Here is a 19154-nt window from a genome sequence, read left to right on the forward strand (position 1 = left end):
CAATCATTTTATCATCTGTGAATTTAACTAATTTAGTTTATTATGCATAGATAACAACTGTCTGAAGCTATTAGATTAATAAAGTAATGATTACATATGACAAAGTAAAATAAGGAATGTGTTTGAGTGATTTGTAAGTTAACGTATGTTTATTTTGGCATTGTGATTATAGTAACAATACAAATTAAATTTAATTCCTAACAAAAATTGGAGGAAAAAAATCACTCCTTCCATGACATAAAACATGTTACACTATGGTAACGTCATGATTAGAAATAACTCCTCTTCCCTGACTGTTTCTGTAAATCAAGAACAATACAATATGAATGATGCCAAATTTGGAGAGATTTTTGCATATTGGATATACGTGAAGTTGTGGAGGTAATTAGTAATACTTGATCTCTAAGTCCGTAATGATAGACCAGCATTTCGGGCTAAGCGCCTTGCAGGTTAATACTTCATTTTCACTATCTTAGTATACTATCTCTGTGTAGGGAATTTCAAGATAGAAGAGATGTTTGACAGCTCGCATGGCAAAATGGAAATAGTAAAGTGAAGTCTCAAACATGAATAATCACCACGTGGGTAGGTAACAGAGAGTGCCCTGCACCAAGGGAACGATACAACAATGAGGGGGGAGAGGTGTCATTGAACATTTTTTTTTCTTGAGGTTTAACAGCAGATTTTCAGGAGATCAAAGTGACTTTGTTTTTATATCCAAAATAAAATTGCACTTCATTAGAAGATAAAGTACAAATAAAATAATATTTTATTTAGTATCTTAAAACTTCCTCAAAGATTACATGTGGCTGAAATAATAACACTTCAAAGTCTTCTTTCTTCAGATCTTTGTTTACTTGGCTAAACATTGGACTAGATCTTGTTTGAAAAATAACCACATTAACAGCACATACCATTTGTTTTTTTTATGTGCAAATTGGCCAGCAAGTTCATGGAATTAAGAAATATTGGGTGACTTCCAAATGTCCAGAACTTGTTGGTTGATTTGCTTTACACATGAGCCATTAGTCTTTCTGTTATTCTGTAAGGAATTTTTTTTTAAATACTTTTCCAATTCAATCAAATCAAATCCAATTCAGAGTCTCAACAAGTTGAGACATTTCCGATCCAGGCTGACAAGACAGGGCGGGTGACTAAGCCACCCTGTCCTGGGCCTGATCTACATGAGTCAAGCTGATTGGAGGAGGGGGAGGATCCTCCTCCAAGACTTGAGCTCATTTGCATCTTAGCCAAAAGGCCGAGATGCCGCTTTTAAAAATTGCTTCATATGAAACATATGAAGCCTCAGCGTAACCTCATGACCTCATTCAAGTGCAGATCCGATACTACACTTGATCTTAGCCAAAAGACCGAGAATTATTCTGTAAGGAATTGATGTATTTGCACCTTAATTGCCCATTAAACTTGCCACAGTAAGGACTGGAACAAAACAACATAAATACCTTTTTAATCATGTGATAATTGCTTGTAAGATACCAATGAACCTTGCTGGCCCAAAAAGAGAACCATTTAAACTTTCAATTTCATTCCTACATGTAGTCAATTGTTGTCAGAATTTGAAAATGCCTTTTTTTTTCCTGTCTCTTTTTCTTTGTCTTAATCCAATCTTTCTTTTCCCCTCTCTTTCTCTTACAGTACTGGATTTGTCTTTAATGCACCCTCCTTCTCTGTTTGTTTGTGCCATTCACTGAAGTTATACATTTTCTGTTGCCCTCGTTATCAGCTCATGCTTCCAGCAAGTTATGGCACAAATAGTATGTGAGCTGTAGAGTGTAGAAAATGGTCTAACTACCAGTGTGTACAGCAAGATACCAAACTCCAGCAGGGATTGGCTCAGTATATTCAGTCATATTTATGGATATATCGAAATGCATAACAATGGGAGCATTCTTAATTTTGCTCTTAAATATAGGATATGAAACTTAAAGCTTCAGCCTTTCAGTGTTTAATACTATCTGATACCATATATATAAATTAATACATTTAAAATTGAAGGAAAGACTTTGTTCCTGTATTAAGTCATTCTCCACCTAATATTTTCAGAAGATAACTTCAGTTTGTCAAGTATATGATGTGATTTAGTGCTCTCTCATGTCTATGATGAATATACACGCAGTAAAATGTGTTTAGCATGAAGCAAGTATTAAAGACTAAATATTCACTGTTGAAGGTTTCATGGTTACCCGAAGTAATAACTAGGACTTTTGCTGGTGAATAAATAAAGGAATTGAGAAAGGATGGGTCAGGTTAACAGTGACGATTTTAGGCCTCTCCAAATAACGGCTTGAGCTTTGTATTTCCTCAAACATGCCTGTTTGAATTGGACGGATCACTAACTATCCATGTTTGACCAGCACTTTTGCTAACTGGATTCACTTCTTACTTTGTCTTTATTTCCTGGTTGCCAGCATGTAACCACACCACTTTCTTCCTTTCCTGTTAAGTTTGCAAAAATGCACAGTCTAGATCAGTGGTTCCCCTACTGGGTTGGGTGATTCGGGTGGCACGTGCTGAGAGAATTTTCTCTGAGGCCCCGATCGTCAAAAGAGCCATCACTCTGTGGCTGCTCGCCACAGGCTCCAGCTGCTCTCTGCCACCCTGCTTTTACAGCTGTCACTCCCATTCTGTGCCCCCAGAGCTGACTCTGGGGTCACAGCAATTTTCAAGTGTTAAAATGGGGTCATAGTGCAAAGATGTTTGAGAAGCACTGCTCCAAATTTAATTGTTTCTTGGAGCAACAGTTTTTACACACTGGCCACAGCATTCTAAAACCCAATGTTTGTAAATGAATCTTAATTTCATAATGATGAATTTATGGCAGTCATTACATAATATCAAATGCAACATGGGAAACACCAACAGCACAATCTTCTGCATAGATTTTTCTTTCTGAATTTTACTGCTAGTCTGACTTCATCCCTGCCCTTTTCTGTGTACTCTTTTGTGCTCAGAACTGTCCTTTCAATGTTGTTAAGAAAATCCCCTTGCTCCTGTACCAAAAGTGAAATCTGCGCAAAGAGATCGTGTAACTCTTTGATTTGATTTTCAAGGTTGATCAGTTCCTTGTGACGGTTCTCAATTTCATTCAGATGTCCTTTAGTAATTTTGACGTCACTGAGGAAGTTCTCGTTGAAAACGTACCATTTGTCATGCTCCACCATGTTGTTCAGCTCCTCCTCTGATACTTCCTTTCCGACGATTTCAAGCTGACGCTGAATGAATTTCTTGCAGTTTTCTTGCTTTTTATTTAGAATGGTATTAAAGTCTGACATTGCTACCTGATACTGCTTAAACAATATTGAATATTGTGTCCTCTTCATTCTTGAGATAATTGCATCCACTCCAGCCTCTGCCTCTGTTTGTTGTGTGTCCTTTGATAATGTATCTAAATGCTTCTGTATGGACTCAGTTCGGACTTTGATGTCTTTAATGAGGTTGGAATTGTCTTTTTTTACAATGCTGAACCGACGTGTGGAAGGCATGGTCTTGTTCTGTTTACTCAGTTTCTTTATATCATTGTTTAGTTCATTGATTTCATCTTGAATTCGCTGTGCACTCAGTAAGAAACCCTCTATAACTGGCTCCTTTTCAAAAATAATGGCCTGCTGTTTGAAGTCTATAGTGTCTTCTGTTTGCTTGCTTTCTTCACCATCATTGTTTATCTTAAGTTCTGCCTCCTTTGCCCGTTGTCGAAGTTCTTGAAGACGGTCCCTCATTTTGGCTATCTGTGGTCTGTTACAGCAGGTTTATCTTCCATTCATACCTTCTCCACAGATTCCCGGATTTTATATTCTTGCAGACGCTTTTAATCTATGTAAAAAGGAGAAATTTTCAGAAGTTAAAATACAAACTTTTAAAAAATTTACAAATTGCACCTGTTTCTGAAGGAAAACAATGGGATTGTATTATATTTTGATATTTTAAAGTCACAGAGGCTGTCTTTTGAGATTTGAGTTAATGTGCATTGTTGGATCCTGGTAGCTGGAGTTTTATTTCACAGGTGGCTGTGTTTTACTTGATTAGAAATGGTACTTTCTTGATTTCAAGAAAAATAAGCAAAAAGTTTGGTGAACAAATAAATAGTTATTATTGCCACTCTGGAACAAATGCCCTGAGTGAGTTTAACATGACTTATCCACAGGGTCCAGCTAGATTGTCGCATTGTATCAGGTAACCTAGGTGAGGAAAGCACCTTAAACACTGGACAATTCAATAAGCATTGTTTCCACCATGGGAGTACAGCTAATCTGTTAGAAACAGAATAGAAACAGAAACCCTACAGTACAGAAGGAGGCCATTCGGCCCATCGAGTCTGCACCGACCACAATCCCACCCAGGCCCTACCCCCATATCCCTACATATTTACCCACAAATCCCTCTAACCTACGCATCTCATAACACTAAGGGGCAATTTTAGCATGGCCAATCAACCTAACCCGCACATCTTTGGATTGTGGGAGGAAACCGGAGCACCCGGAGTAAACCCACGCAGACACGAGGAGAATGTGCAAACTCCACACAGACAGTGACCCAAGCCAGGAATCGAACCCAGGTCCCTGGAGCTGTGAAGCAGCAGTGCTAACCACTGTGCTACCGTGCCACCCATTGGCCATTGGATGATGAGGACACTAAAGCTGTAGTGTGGGCGGCATGGTGGCACAGTGGTTAGCACTGCTGCCTCACAGCGCCAGGGACCCGGGTTCAATTCCAGGCTTGGATCACTGTCTGTGCGGAGTCTGCACATTCTCTCCATGTCTGCATGGTGCTCTGGTTTCCTCCCACAGTCTGAAAGACGTGCTGGTTAGGTGCATTGGCCATGCTAAAATTCTCCCTCAGTGTACCCGAACAAGCACTCGAGTGTGGCAACAGGGGATTTTTACAGTAACTTCATTGCAGTGTATGCCTGCTTGTGACACGAATAAATAAACTTAATTACCTATATTTATTGTCTGAACAATAAATAATGGCAAGAAACTTGCAACTGTTGGTAGGTGTATTTCAGCCGACAGAGTTTCCAAATTTGATGCTTAGTTGATTTCATGTATTACTAATATGTTTTTGAAGGCCTGGTAATCTGCAGCATCACAGATGCAATCCCAGCAGTTGATACAGTAAAATACCCTGTGGAACCAGGGCATGTCTTGAATTGGGGTACTGTTCTCATTTGCCCAACTTCCCTGCATATCACAACTATCACAGCCTGACATATAGCCAGAAGGTTGTTTCCTGCTAGATATGAATAGAGCTATTGACAGCTTGTTGTAGCCATGTATTCCAGAGTGCGGTCGAGGCTTTCATAGTCAAACCACTGCTCAATAAATTGCAAAGGGACTATGATAGGATGGCTAACAGTTTCCAGGAAAAGCTCTGTCAAATGCAGATCAGGGAATCCCTGTAGTGCTGGGCCTTGCCTTTGGAACATGAGCATTGCTTCTGTTTTTCCCATTTTTGACATCAGCATCTACATAATTGACATTACCCACTGCATACCACGTGAAAGATGGGCAATTACAAGCGATTGATAGTTACTGTAACCATTCAGATACTAAGGCAAGTAATGTGGAATATAAGATTATTGATCACCATAATGCTGATTTAGGAAATTGTGCAATATACAGTATCTTGTAACATATGTCAAGATTTTAAAGTATCAATGTCATCCCATATTTGAACTAGTTGGAAGAATTGTGCTTCTAAGTGTATGAGGGGAAACCATGGTTGATTTTTATTCTGCTTCTTAATATAGCTCATATAGGGCGGCACGGTAGCACAGTGGTTAGCACTGCTGCTTCACAGCTCCAGGGACCTGGGTTCGATTCCCGGCTCGGGTCACTGTCTGTGTGGAGTTTGCACATTCTCCTTGTGTCTGCGTGGGTTTCCTCCGGGTGCTCCGGTTTCCTCCCACAGTCCAAAGATGTGCGGGTTAGGTTGATTGGCCGTGCTAAAATTGCCCCTTAGTGTCGAGATGGGTAGGTTAGAGGGATTAGTGGGTAAATATGTAGGGATATGGGTGTAGGGCCTGGGTGGGATTGTGGTCGGTGTAGACTCGATGGGCCGAATGGCCTCTTTCTACACTGTAGGGTTTCTATGATTCTATGATATAATTAATATTTTGTCGTTAGTTATGAAATTGGTGTACACAGTTTTTGCATCTGAAAATGCAATTCTACATGTGTCTGGAATGTTTAGTTCATTCTTGTTCACCATTGTTTCAGTAGGTGTGTAATACTGTATTGTATATATTTCTCAATTTATTAATCAAAGCAACGAGTACTGGACAAGGAGCTCTGTCTATTTTAAAATCAAATTACTGTGTAGTTTGAAAGGTATAGATACTTTAAAGTTGACAGTAAAAGTAGAATAAGGTATATATTTAAAAATATTTTAAATCTAGGAGCATTGAGTACAAATGAGTAGTGATGCTGTTGGTTGACATTGGTTAGATCACATTGTAGGATTGTGTGTAGTTCTGGGTAAAGAATCATTAGTATGATATGCTGGAGGTTATAGTTATATAGGTTCAAATAATAATGTAACTTTTTCACTTGAACACAGAAGATTGGGAGAAGGAAGTCATGGGGGAGCACTTGAAAGGAAGGGATAAATAGTGAAATATTGTTAGCACATGCTAGAAAATCGGTAGCAAGGGCATAAATTTAGGATTGTCACTACAGAAATGAAGAGCGAAGTTAGAAGCTGTTGTTCTGATTATTACAACATGGAATGCTTCTCCACAAGTGACTATTGAGGCAGAGATATACATCATTTAAAAATGAAGTAGATACATATTTGAAAAGGGCATAAGATGTACTAGAAAAGGACACAGAAATTGAATTGAAGTGGATGGCTCCAGTTCATAGAAACATAGAAAATGGGAGCAGGAGGAGGCCATTCAGCCTTTCGAACCTACTCCGCCATCATTATTCGTGGCTGATCATTCTACTCAGAGGCCTGATCCCCTTCACCTCAAGTGCTATATCTAACTGATTTTTGATATTGAAAACATTCAATATTTTGGTCTCAACTACTTTGTGGTAGTGAATTCCATAAGTTGACCACTCTCTGGGTGAAGAAATTTCTGCTCATCTGGGTGCTCATCTCTGTCCTAAACGGTCTCCTCAGACTGTGACCCCTGGTTCTGGATACCTCTCACCATTGGGAACATCCTTCTTACACCTACCCTGTATAGTCCTGTTAGAAATTTATAGGTTTCTATGAGAGAATTGAATCAAGACATCCCATGCCCCTGCACTCGAATCCTCTTGCTCTGCAGGCCAAAATATGATGGGTTAACTAGCTACCTTGTAAACAATAATTTGAGTCCTGTTATTTCAAAATTAAATTCCAAAGTGATGCCACATCCTTGCAATTAATGATCACATTAATTTTAAAACTTGGATCAGATGAATCATATTTGGCATTTGTGCTCATCTGTGTTCAGTAAAGCATACATCGCTACTTGGAGTTATTTCATCCCTTTGGTTTCCACTTGTTACAGTTACTTTTTCCTCTCAACATCTCCCCTATCCCACCCCTCACTAGTAGATGTTCACTCAAAAACCTTAAATTATCAGGAAGACAAGTGATTCATAACATCAAGCCAGATCACAACAAATGTTTGACCATCTGCGTATATTGTGTAACTTATTCTCTCACCCTCCCTCTTTTTCTCTCAGAATTACTCCTAGTTTCAATTGCGACATCTTGATCAACCTGGAACCTTTTAGGCTTCCTCTTTTAGTAGAGGACTGCAGAGAATTAGACAAATTGTTAGATTTGTCCCGAATTGCCATGTGATATTTGGCCATTGTTACCATGACAAATCGCATGCCCTAACTATCAGAAGGTGGGCTGGATGTCTCAGTTAAGAGTTATTTTCTTCAGGTATTCATGTGCGCTTCTAGACTGTGAAATCTAGAAAAATTAGTATCTTACGAAGATATTAAGTTCAAGTTCAATATCACAATCTCTGGCGATTTTGCATATTAGAAAGTAGCTTCTGTCTGTAAATCATTTTGGGTTGTGTATCCTTTTAATTAGTAGAATTCTGCTACTTTTTAATCTTTCAGTATGGTCGACCTAAACTTTTCAAGCCTTTTTTTAAAACAAGTAACTTAACTGGCTCCAGCCGTCGAAGTTTAATCCATAAATCATTTATTTTTATCAGCCTATCTTTAAATTGGTGACATGTACTTGGACCGAATACCTTGACTAATGGTTCCAAAACTGTTTACATCACAAAGTTTGTCATCGGCCACAAGGAACAAAGAACAAAGAACAATACAGCACAGGAACAGGCCCTTCGGCCCTCCAAGCCCGCGCCGCTCCCCGGTCCAGGATTGAATCCTGAATCCAGGATCCCCGCCCAATTTTCCAGCCTATCTACATACCAATATCCTATCCACCGAGCTGTCCCTCACAGCTACGATGCTTTGTTCATTACAACCTATTAACTCACCCCCACCCCCCTATTCCAGACCATGTGATCCCCAGGGAGAGGCGAAAACCCAGAGTGAAAAACCCCAGGGCCAATATGGGGAAAAAAAAAAAATCTGGGAAATTCCTCTCCGACCCCCTGAGGCGATCGAAACGAGTCCAGGAGATCACAATGGCCCTGATCGGGAAATGCTTCCCAACCCTAGTCATTTCCACTTCCACGAACACCATATGAATTCCCTGCCCCCGAGACAGGTTCCCAACTATCCGCAGTCTCGCTCTGTACTGGCACCAGCAAGATGATCATAGAATGAAGCCTTGAAACGAGAAACAAGGAACAATTAGCCCGCGCCGCTCCCTGGTCCAAACTAGACCACTCTTTTGTATCCCTCCATTCCCACTCCGGTCATATAGCTGTCTAGATAAGTCTTAAACGTTCCCAGTGTGTCCGCCTCCACCACCTTGCCCGGCAACACATTCCAGGCCCCCACGACCCTCTGTGTGAAATATGTCCTTCTGATATCTGTGTTAAACCTCCCCCCCTTCAAAGAACAAAGAACAAAGAACAGTACAGCACAGGAAACAGGCCTTCGGCCCTCCAAGCCTGTGCCGCTCCTTGGTCCAACTAGACCAATCGTTTGTATCCCTCCATTCCCAGGCTGCTCATGTGACTATCCAGGTAAGTCTTAAACGATGTCAGCGTGCCTGCCTCCACCACCCTACTTGGCAGCGCATTCCAGGCCCCCACCACCCTCTGTGTAAAAAACGTCCCTCTGATGTCTGAGTTATACTTCGCCCCTCTCAGCTTGAGCCCGTGACCCCTCGTGATCGTCACCTCCGACCTGGGAAAAAGCTTCCCACTGTTCACCCTATCTATACCCTTCATAATCTTGTATACCTCTATTAGATCTCCCCTCATTCTCCGTCTTTCCAAGGAGAACAACCCCAGTCTACCCAATCTCTCCTCATAGCTAAGACCCTCCATACCAGGCAACATCCTGGTAAACCTTCTCTGCACTCTCTCCAATGCCTCCACGTCCTTCTGGTAGTGCGGCGACCAGAACTGGACGCAGAACTCCAAATGCGGCCTAACCAGCGTTCTATACAGCTGCATCATCAGACTCCAGCTTTTATACTCTATACCCCGTCCTATAAAGGCAAGCATACCATATGCCTTCTTCACCACCTTCTCCACCTGTGTTGCCACCTTCAAGGATTTGTGGACTTGCACACCTAGGTCCCTCTGTGTTTCTATACTCCTGATGACTCTGCCATTTATTGCATAACTCCTCCCTACATTATTTCTTCCAAAATGCATCACTTCGCATTTATCCGGATTAAATTCCATCTGCCACCTCTCCGCCCAATTTTCCAGCCTATCTATATCCTGCTGTATTGCCCGACAATGCTCTTCGCTATCCGCAATTCCAGCCATCTTTGTGTCATCCGCAAACTTGCTGATTACACCAGTTACACCTTCTTCCAAATCATTTATATATATCACAAATAGCAGAGGTCCCAGTACAGAGCCCTGCGGAACACCACTGGTCACAGACCTCCAGCCGGAAAAAGACCCTTCGACCACTACCCTCTGTCTCCTATGGCCAAGCCAGTTCTCCACCCATCGAGCCACTTCTCCTTGTATCCCATGAGCCTTAACCTTCTTAACCAACCTGCCATGTGGGACTTTGTCAAATGCCTTACTGAAATCCATATAGACGACATCCACGGCCCTTCCTTCATCAACCGTTTTTGTCACTTCCTCAAAAAACTCCACCAAATTTGTAAGGCACGACCTCCCTCTTACAAAACCATGCTGTCTGTCACTAATGAGATTGTTCCGTTCTAAATGCACATACATCCTGTCTCTAAGAATCCTCTCCAACAACTTCCCTACCACGGACGTCAAGCTCACCGGCCTATAATTTCCTGGGTTATCCCTGCTACCCTTCTTAAACAACGGGACCACATTCGCTATCCTCCAATCCTCAGGGACCTCACCCGTGTCCAAAGAAGCGACAAAGATTTCCGTCAGAGGCCCAGCAATTTCCTCTCTCGTCTCCCTGAGCAGTCGAGGATAGATGCCATCAGGCCCTGGGGCTTTGTCAGTTTTAATGTTCCCTAAAAAACCTAACACTTCCTCTCTCGTAATGGAGATTTTCTCTAACGGGTCAACACCTCCCTCCGAGACACTCCCGGTTAACACGCCCCTCTCCTTCGTGAATACCGATGCAAAGTATTCATTTAGGATCTCCCCTATTCCCTTGGGTTCTAAGCATAATTCCCCTCCTTTGTCCCTGAGGGGTCCGATTTTCTCCCTGACAACTCTTTTGTTCCTAACGTATGAATAGAATGCCTTAGGATTCTCCTTAATCCTGCCTGCCAAGAACATCTCGTGCCCTCTTTTTGCCCTTCTAACTCCCCGTTTGAGATCTTTCCTACTCTCTCTGTATTCCTCCAGAGCTCCATCTGTTTTCAGTTGCCTGGACTTAACGTACGCCTCCCTTTTCATTTTAATCAGATCCTCAATTTCCCTGGTTATCCACGGCTCTCCAATCCTACCTTTCCTATCTTTCCTTTTTACAGGCACATGCCTATCCTGCAGCCTTATCAATAGTTCCTTAAAAGACTCCCACATGCCAGACGCGGACTTACCCTCGAACATCCTCTCCCAATCAACATCCACCAATTCCTGCCTAATCCGGCTATAGTCAGCCTTCCCCCAATTTAGCACCCTGCCCGTAGGACAGCACTCATCCTTGTCCATTACTATCCTAAAGTTAACAGAGTTGTGGTCACTATTTGCCACATGTTCCCCTACCGAAACTTTGACGACCTGACCGGGCTCATTTCCCAGAACTAGGTCCAGTATAGCCCCCTCTCTAGTCGGGCTATCTACATACTGTTCCAAAGAACCTTCCAGTACGCATTTTACAAATTCCTCCCCGTCCGGTCCCCCAGCTCTAAGCACTTTCCAGTCTGTGCCAGGGAAATTAAAGTCCCCCACTACAACAACCCTATGTTTTCTGCACCTATCCAGAATCTCCTGACATATCCTTTCCTCCACTTCCCGTGGGCTGTTGGGTGGTCTGTAGTACACCCCCAGCATAGTGACTGCACCCTTCCTGTTTCTGAGTTCCACCCACAGCGACTCAGTACATGACCCCTCTAAGTTGTCTACCCTCTGCACCGCGGTAATATGCTCCTTAACTAATATCGCTACTCCCCCACCTTTTTTAGCCCCTCCTCTGTCTCGCCTAAAACACTGATACCCCGGAATATTCAGCTGCCAGTCCTGTCCTTTTAACCAAGTTTCCGTCACCGCAACCACATCCAAATTCCGCACAAGCATTAAGGCCCTAAGTTCGTCTGTTTTACCCGTTACACTCCTCGCATTGAAGCAGATGCACTCCAGACCTCCAGGCCCAGTCAGGTCCTCCTCCTCCAGAGTGCTCCTCTTCTTAGCTAGCCTTGCCCTGGCCCCCAGCTCGACCCCAGGCTTCATAATAATGATGTATAATGTCAAGAAACTGTGTCATAAATGTGGGAAAATCAAAACAAGCATTTGAGATTGTGTAATAGTTTGGGAATTTGCTTAAGTGTAACTCCTCAGCCAACCTTGCAATAACTGGTGAGTTTGCACAAGAAAAAAATGGAAAGGGGCCAATATAGATTTTCTGCTAAAGACCTCAGCCAAGTATCCAAGACTGTCTGAATTGGGAAAAGAAGGCGACGAACAGAGGGAGTTGTTGCTTATTGCTAATCTCCCTAATGAAATAAGATCAAAAGGTTTTGAAAATTGCAACTGCTGAACAACAAATGCCCAACACTGTGGTTAGGTGTGCCAGCTTGTTTTCCATTAACAAACAAGCAGTTCTCTGTTCATCAGTGCAGTTAATCATTGTGGTAAATTTGTTCAGTAATGGTTCCAAGTTTAAAATTTATCAACTAACTAGATTTGAGGAAATGATCTAATTGTTGCTGAGGTTGCTGTTCAAATCATTAACATTTCTACTGATTTGTATGTTTAAAACCAATCGTCAAAGGTCTGATCAACTGCATAAACTACATCTGATATTTTTTGTCAAACATTAAACTATATCTACATTAGGACCTTGCATAATGATAGTGATGAGGTGAATTCAGACATAATGAGAGGAAGTTTGGGTTGCATAGACAGACTTGCGCCAAGGGAGATGGGCATTCCATGGGCCGCCAAGTATTCTCCAATGACATCACTGAAGAATGCTGTGCTGATTGCACAGATTGCCTAAGGGGAATCAATACAAGTCTGTATAGCCACTAAGTGAGCAAATTCTTCCCCAATGAATGTATTTCTTGCAGACCAGGAAATCACCAGGTCTTTGGCTAAGTTATCTTTTACCTGAATGCTACTTGAAATGTTGCAATTAAGCTCAACACAGTTTGGTTAAGGAAGTGAAAAAGCAAGATTTCTTGTTCATGTTCACTACCATACAATCCCTGCTCAAAGTGGATTGACTTGGAGTTGCTTTTTATATTCCTACATTTAAATAAACTGCTAATACTTGCTGCCTAGTACCACACATTTGAATTGCCACTTGGACAAAGAACTGAAGTGGATTTGTGCCCATGGAGCCTCACATCATCAAGGAATCCATAACTGCAAGAAAATAGGGAACAGAAGATAATGGTTGGAAGCAAAAATAAATTAGCTGGCGAGGTCATCTTGACATTGGACTTCTAAAGCTAAAGGATATAGTTCTAAAAACAGATTAAAGGAAATTATTTTTGAGTGACTTAGCCTATCTGAGCAATAGAGATTGTATAGTTTACTGCCAGCAAATGTGTTGTGGGTTTTCTCTGCATGTTTCCATCTCTTTAATACATACTTTTTAGTAATCAGAAGATGAAACTGTACTCTACTCAAGGATTGGTCTGACATGTTTTATCTAAGTTTAATTACAATTTTGTCCAATCTGTACTGTTTCCACTATTATCAACTTGGCTTATTAGGTAGCATTCAGAGTTGAAAGGTTGAAAGTTCCAGCTGCACTATAGATCTGGAACATATAATTGATATTTCACACTGTAGTACAGAGAAAATGCTGCATTATCTGAGTTGCAAATCCTTCTGAGACTCTATCTTCTTGCACCATGATTCAGGTAGATCTGAAAGATCCATGGCAATATTTGAAGAGTTCTCCCAGTATATTTGCCAACAATTCCACTTAAATTTAACACCATCAAAAATGGATTAGCTTGTCATTAATTTCAGTGCTGTTTGTGAAGATATTACTGTTTAAATGTCTGCCTCATTTCCCTACATTACTGAATGCACTTATAGTAATTTATGGGATGTGAGAGATTTTAGAACAACAGAGCAGAGAAGGCTGAGGGGGGACCTCATCGAGGTGTACCAAATTGAGGGACATAGGGTAGATTGAAGAAACTTTTCCCCTCCGTCAAGATGTCAGTGACCAGGAGACAGATTTACGGTAAGGAGCAGGAGATTTAGAGGGGATTTGAGGAAAAACTTTTTCACCCAGAGAGTGGTTGGAATCTGCAACTCACTGCCTGAAAAGGTGATGGACGCAGGAATCCTTAACATTTAAGAAGCATTTGGATAAGCACTTGAAATGCCATAGCATACAGGGCTATTGACCAAGTGCTGGAAAGTGGGATTAGAATAGATTGGTGTTTGATGGCTGGTATAGACCCAATGGGCCGAAGGGACTTTTGCTGTGCTGTAAAACTGTATGACACATGTCAGTATAATTGCAGTTATGGATTCCTTGATGATGTGAGGCTCCATGGGCACAAATCCACTTCAGTTCTTTGTCCAGTGGCAATTCAAATGTTTGGTACTAGGCAGCAAGTATTGGCAGTTTATTTAAATGTAGGACTATTAAAAGCAGGTCAGTATAATTTCAGCTTTTTTCCCACTTTGTTCTCTTTCTTTTCAATCTTTCAATGATCAGACAACATAATCATTCAGCCTACTAAGGTTTTTCAAATTCACTGCTAGTTATTTCTTGAGCCTTCCTGTTTTTCTTGTTTGCAGCATTTGTTTATGCTACATTTCATGCCATTGGTCCACCCACTTAAGTATTTTGTTGCTTTTTGTACTTTGGCAGGTTGCCTTTTCTAATTTGGTACCTTTAATATTTGGCCAATTTTCATTGAAAATGCGAGTTACGTTAACACAAGCCTATCAGTTAATTTGGCTCGGGATTATTGTGTGACACAGATATGAAAGAAAAAAGGAAAGTGAAAATATGCAATGTGTAAATATTTCTTTAGTTTACAAAATATGTTCAAGCCATTCAGCTGAAACTATAGAAACACCATACTATACTTTGGAACCTAGATGGGTAATAGATAGCGTACCGCTGTTCCCTCGGGTTCTGTTTTGAATTTTTCGGGCATAATCAGACAAATAATTCTGATGTGCTATATTGAGAAGTTCTATGAACAATGTGTGATGCACTCCTGTTTTCTGCATTGTCTAGAGAAGAAATCATTCTACAGTAAGTTTTGCATTAATTTTAAATTTGTCAGCCTCTGGGGTAACTGATGTGCTGTACTATCAGTTAAATGAGACACTTTTGGCACAAATAACCCTCATGTGACCTGCCCAATAACAACAGAACTCTTGCTATGGAGGAATAAGAGGTACTGCAGCGTAAGTACCAATGAATTATTGACTAATAGAATATTTGCAGCAGAGAAGGAAGCTATTTGGTCCATCATGTCCAGATCATCTCTTTGTAAGAGCAACTCAGCTAGTCCTTTCTCTGCAGCCCTGCATTTGTTTCTTCAGATGTGCATTTCCTTTTAAAATCCATTGTTGAACTTAACTCCTCGACACTCTCGAAATGTATTCCAGATCCTAACCACTTGCTGTGTTTTTAAAAAAACATTTTTCTCTCCTGTCACCATTGGTTCAAAGTCATTGGCAGCAAAAAAAATCAGAGTCTTCTAGTTATCTAACTTTCTGCCCTATGGAGCAGCACTTCTCTATCTAATCTATCTGGACCCTTCAGGGTTTTGAACATCGTTATCAAATCTCCCCTGAACCTTCACTGCTTTATGGAGAACAACCCCAACTTCTCCATTCTATACACGTTATTGAAATCCTTCATCCCTGGAACCAATATCAAAAATCTTTTTGGCATCCACTCTACAGCCTTCCTAAGTTATGTGTCCAGAATCTGACATAGTGCTCCTACTGAGGCTGAACCAGTGTTTTATAAAGTTTCCTTGCTTTTGTACTCTGTGCCAGTGTGAAGATGGCTACCTTTTGGCAAGTCCAAAGCAGGACTGTGGCGGTGATTCAGAATCAAAGTGGGAGCTATCGCTTGAAATCATGATGTCACAATGTCTAAGAGAGAGGGCCTTCATTCTTATAATTGCCTATCTCTCCCCCGGTCCGGTTTAGTTGTAACTTTTATATTTCTGGCCTTTATAAGATCATTAGTCGTACAAAATTAAATCTGTTTTTGTTACAAATCTCCCTGCAGTGTAAATGAGGCAGAATATAGCATTGCAAAAATGTAGTTCCAACCCTGTGAACCTTCACTGCTTTATGGAGAACAACCCCAACTTCTCCATTCTATCCGCGTTATTGAAATCCTTCATCCCTGGAACCAATATCACATAAGCAGGCCACTTCTTGCCTGTTATCTGCACTGGCTCTTTACCACAACAATTTAAAATTAATCCCACCATCTTGTCCTCATAAAGTGTAGCTTCCTCTGCTTTAAACCTTTTAAACACAGTAAGAGTTCTAACAACACCAGGTTAAAGTCCAACAGGTTTATTTGGTAGCAAATACCATTAGCTTTCGGAGCGCTGCTCCTTCGTCGGATGGAGTGGAAATCTGCTCTCAAACAGGGCACAGAGCACAAACAGGGCACTCCATCTGACAAAGGAGCAGCGCTCCGAAAGCTAATGGTATTTGCTACCAAATAAACCTGTTGGACTTTAACCTGGTATTGTTAAAACTCTTACTGTGTTTACCCCAGTCCAACGCCGGCATCTCCACATCATTTAAACCTTTTACCCATTCTTCTCTTGAAGGTGCATGTGATGATCTTGTGGCAAAGTATTAATGCCCTAAGGATGCCAAAGAAATTTTTCCCAATCGTTCTACTTACTCAATTTTAAAATGGTCACGTCACAAATTCCTCAACCGGGAGTTGCTCTTTCCCCATCAAAAGCTTTCATAATTTTGAATGACCTATTAAGTCTCCACTTGGCCTTTTCTGTTGCTTCTTAATTTGGTGTCATCCCAGTGAACATTTTCTATGGCTTTAATGGTCCTTATATAATGAGATGCCCAAAACTGCATGCAAGTGCTCTAGTTGGAACCTACTAATTAGCTTAGACATTAAGGTACATATTAAGGAACATCTTAAAGGAGAAGTTAAAGCTAGAGAAAAGGTTAAAATAATAGGGTGGGCCAAGCATCGTGGATCTCCTACTTGCATTGTTCATTGACCAATTATTCCATGTAACAATTCAATGTTTTCTCTACGATCTTATTATCATGCATGCGTTCCTGGTACACCTTTTCTCAAATTCACCCTGGTGAATTTAAGTCATCCATAACAATTGTCTGTTTCTGTATACAGTTCCTGTATTTGGTTATAAATTTCTTGGTTCAATCCCTTCTTCCAATTTGATGATCTGTAGTGGACATTAAAGCTAGTTTCCCTCCCCTTGTCCTTCTGATGCCTGATCATGGGTTTCCATCTTATCTGTGCTTTGATTAGAAAGTTGCATCTCCATAAGAATCCACCTTTCCTTTGCATAATTGGTTAACATTCACACCAGTTTGATTCTTTTGCTATTCCAACAATCTGTATCCCTGCATGTTTATCAAAGCTGTGCTGATGTTGAGCTCCAGTCTGACACCTGTGATATCTTACCTCATTTGTATCAAGAACTTTAGTGCCTCCCATTTTATTCCAAATACTTCCAGAATTCATATACAGAATCTTACTTTCAATTCACTTCAGAGACTGATGTGATTGCTTTGTCATTATTTCCTCATGTAATCATATCTTTATACTTGACAAGCTTACCTGCTATATTATTGGGATTATCAAATCCCACACATAAAGTGATATCTAGCTTCTTTACCTTTCTAACTGTATCACTCCCCACTCCCCCACCATTTCTGAATCTGCCTGGTTTGTTCCTTCCTCATTTTTTTTCAATCTCATCCCACTGTCTCATTTGCCACCTCTGCAAAGATATTGGCATTCTTTTGATTCAAGTGAAGTATCTGTAGCAGTGAATTTATCGTAATGAATTGGAATTTCAATCTACAAAGATCTTCAATCTTGCAATAAGCTACTGCGCTGGCTCAATTTCTGAGTTTTGGAACAGTATAAAGTTGCTAAGTAAGAAAGTATGTAATACAGTATCTTATGTAAATCTAGAATATACATTTATGATATTTAGCTTTTTATGCAGCAGTTTTACAAAATCATAAATACTATCGTTGGTTACTCTCAGTAGTCCACATTTTATTTTACACATGCAATTGAAATCATTCGTAAAATATCTATAATCATTGTACAGTACCTTATGCAATCAGACCAGGATTAATAACATTCGTTCAAAATCTTAGATTGAATCGTGGCTCCTTGGATATAAAAGTGAAGAATCAGTGCATAGAAGCTTAATGTTGTCCGTGAAGTCTTCAAGAGCAAACTATATTTTAAGATCACGATGACTTTTTAATAGTTCTCCATCTTGTAAACATACTGAAGAAGCAACTTCCTACTGTGCTTAATGTTATGAGTTCTCAGACTACGTAACCTGGCACTCCTCCAGACGAGATGTGATCAGACTGCTTGGATGTTCAAATGACGTCAAGAACAAGAAAATTTCTTCCTGTTGTTTCCTGGTCTGGGAATCTGGTTCAGCCTGTTGGAGGCCTTCAGAGGAGTAACATTCCTTGTCAGCTATCCACTAGTCTACAGCTTTGAGAAACAATTCCAATTACCAACAGTATAAATGATCAAGTAGTATAGGTACAGAAGGACGAAGCACCCTGACCATTCACTGATCACTGCTTTCTGTATTTTTAATAAATCTAAATGACAAATATATTGTACCATGTTACGAATGTATTTGAAACTAAAATGTTAAAGGCTAATTTGGGATCTTGCATCCGGGCCAGACGTTTCCCAAAGGAAGAAGAATTTCACTGATCTAGTTTACATATGGACATTTGACAAAGAATCACAATAAGTTGCATCATAGTCATAATTTACTGTGCTCAAAAAATCAAAGTCACTTCCACAACTGTTTCGCAGCATTGTACATACAGCTCTCCCATCTTTCATGAATAATGGTCAGTAATTTAAAACAACAATCTATGAACTATTTTTTTCAAACCACATAAAGGTAAATAAAACCATCTTTTTTATTATAAATCAAATGAATAGGAATTTTTTCACATTCCCCTCTTAATGATAGTGAAATCTGAATTATTGAATGCTAAAACTGCAATTAGTAGAATTGACTTATGACACTGAAACTTTCAATGCAAAGGAAACAATTGCTTAACAGTTGAGCTAAGGTTGCTAAAACACTCTGGATTGTTTATACCTGTACTGATGATAATTAAGCTTCTTCAACAAAAGATCCTTTTTAAAAGAAATATGAGTAAAAGTACGAAGAAAATTAACTGATACTTGTTT

The 19154-nt window shown here is 40.4% G+C and overlaps 2 protein-coding genes across 4 annotated transcripts in view; one reads left to right on the top strand and one right to left on the bottom strand.

Annotated features, from left to right (window-relative positions):
- Positions 1–19154, top strand: part of arl13b (ADP-ribosylation factor-like 13b) — a 79516-nt gene that overhangs the window by 32333 nt on the left and 28029 nt on the right. The gene's annotated exons all lie outside the window — the stretch shown is intronic.
- stx19 (syntaxin 19) lies at positions 1663–18218 on the bottom strand. The gene is made up of 2 exons (XM_078232547.1): positions 18031–18218; positions 1663–3831 (listed from the first exon to the last, which is right to left on the bottom strand). Exon 2 carries the CDS (start codon positions 3735–3737, stop codon positions 2856–2858), a length of 882 nt encoding a protein of 293 aa, XP_078088673.1. The 5' UTR covers positions 3738–3831; positions 18031–18218; the 3' UTR covers positions 1663–2855.

The sequence above is a fragment of the Mustelus asterias genome, chromosome 17 (genome assembly GCF_964213995.1).
Source record: "Mustelus asterias chromosome 17, sMusAst1.hap1.1, whole genome shotgun sequence".
NCBI classification, from domain to species: domain Eukaryota; kingdom Metazoa; phylum Chordata; class Chondrichthyes; order Carcharhiniformes; family Triakidae; genus Mustelus; species Mustelus asterias.

Bases quoted from the DNA above. Each gene is read 5' to 3' on its own strand.
- stx19 (XM_078232547.1), bottom strand. From the start codon at position 3,737: ATGAGGGACCGTCTTCAAGAACTTCGACAACGGGCAAAGGAGGCAGAA.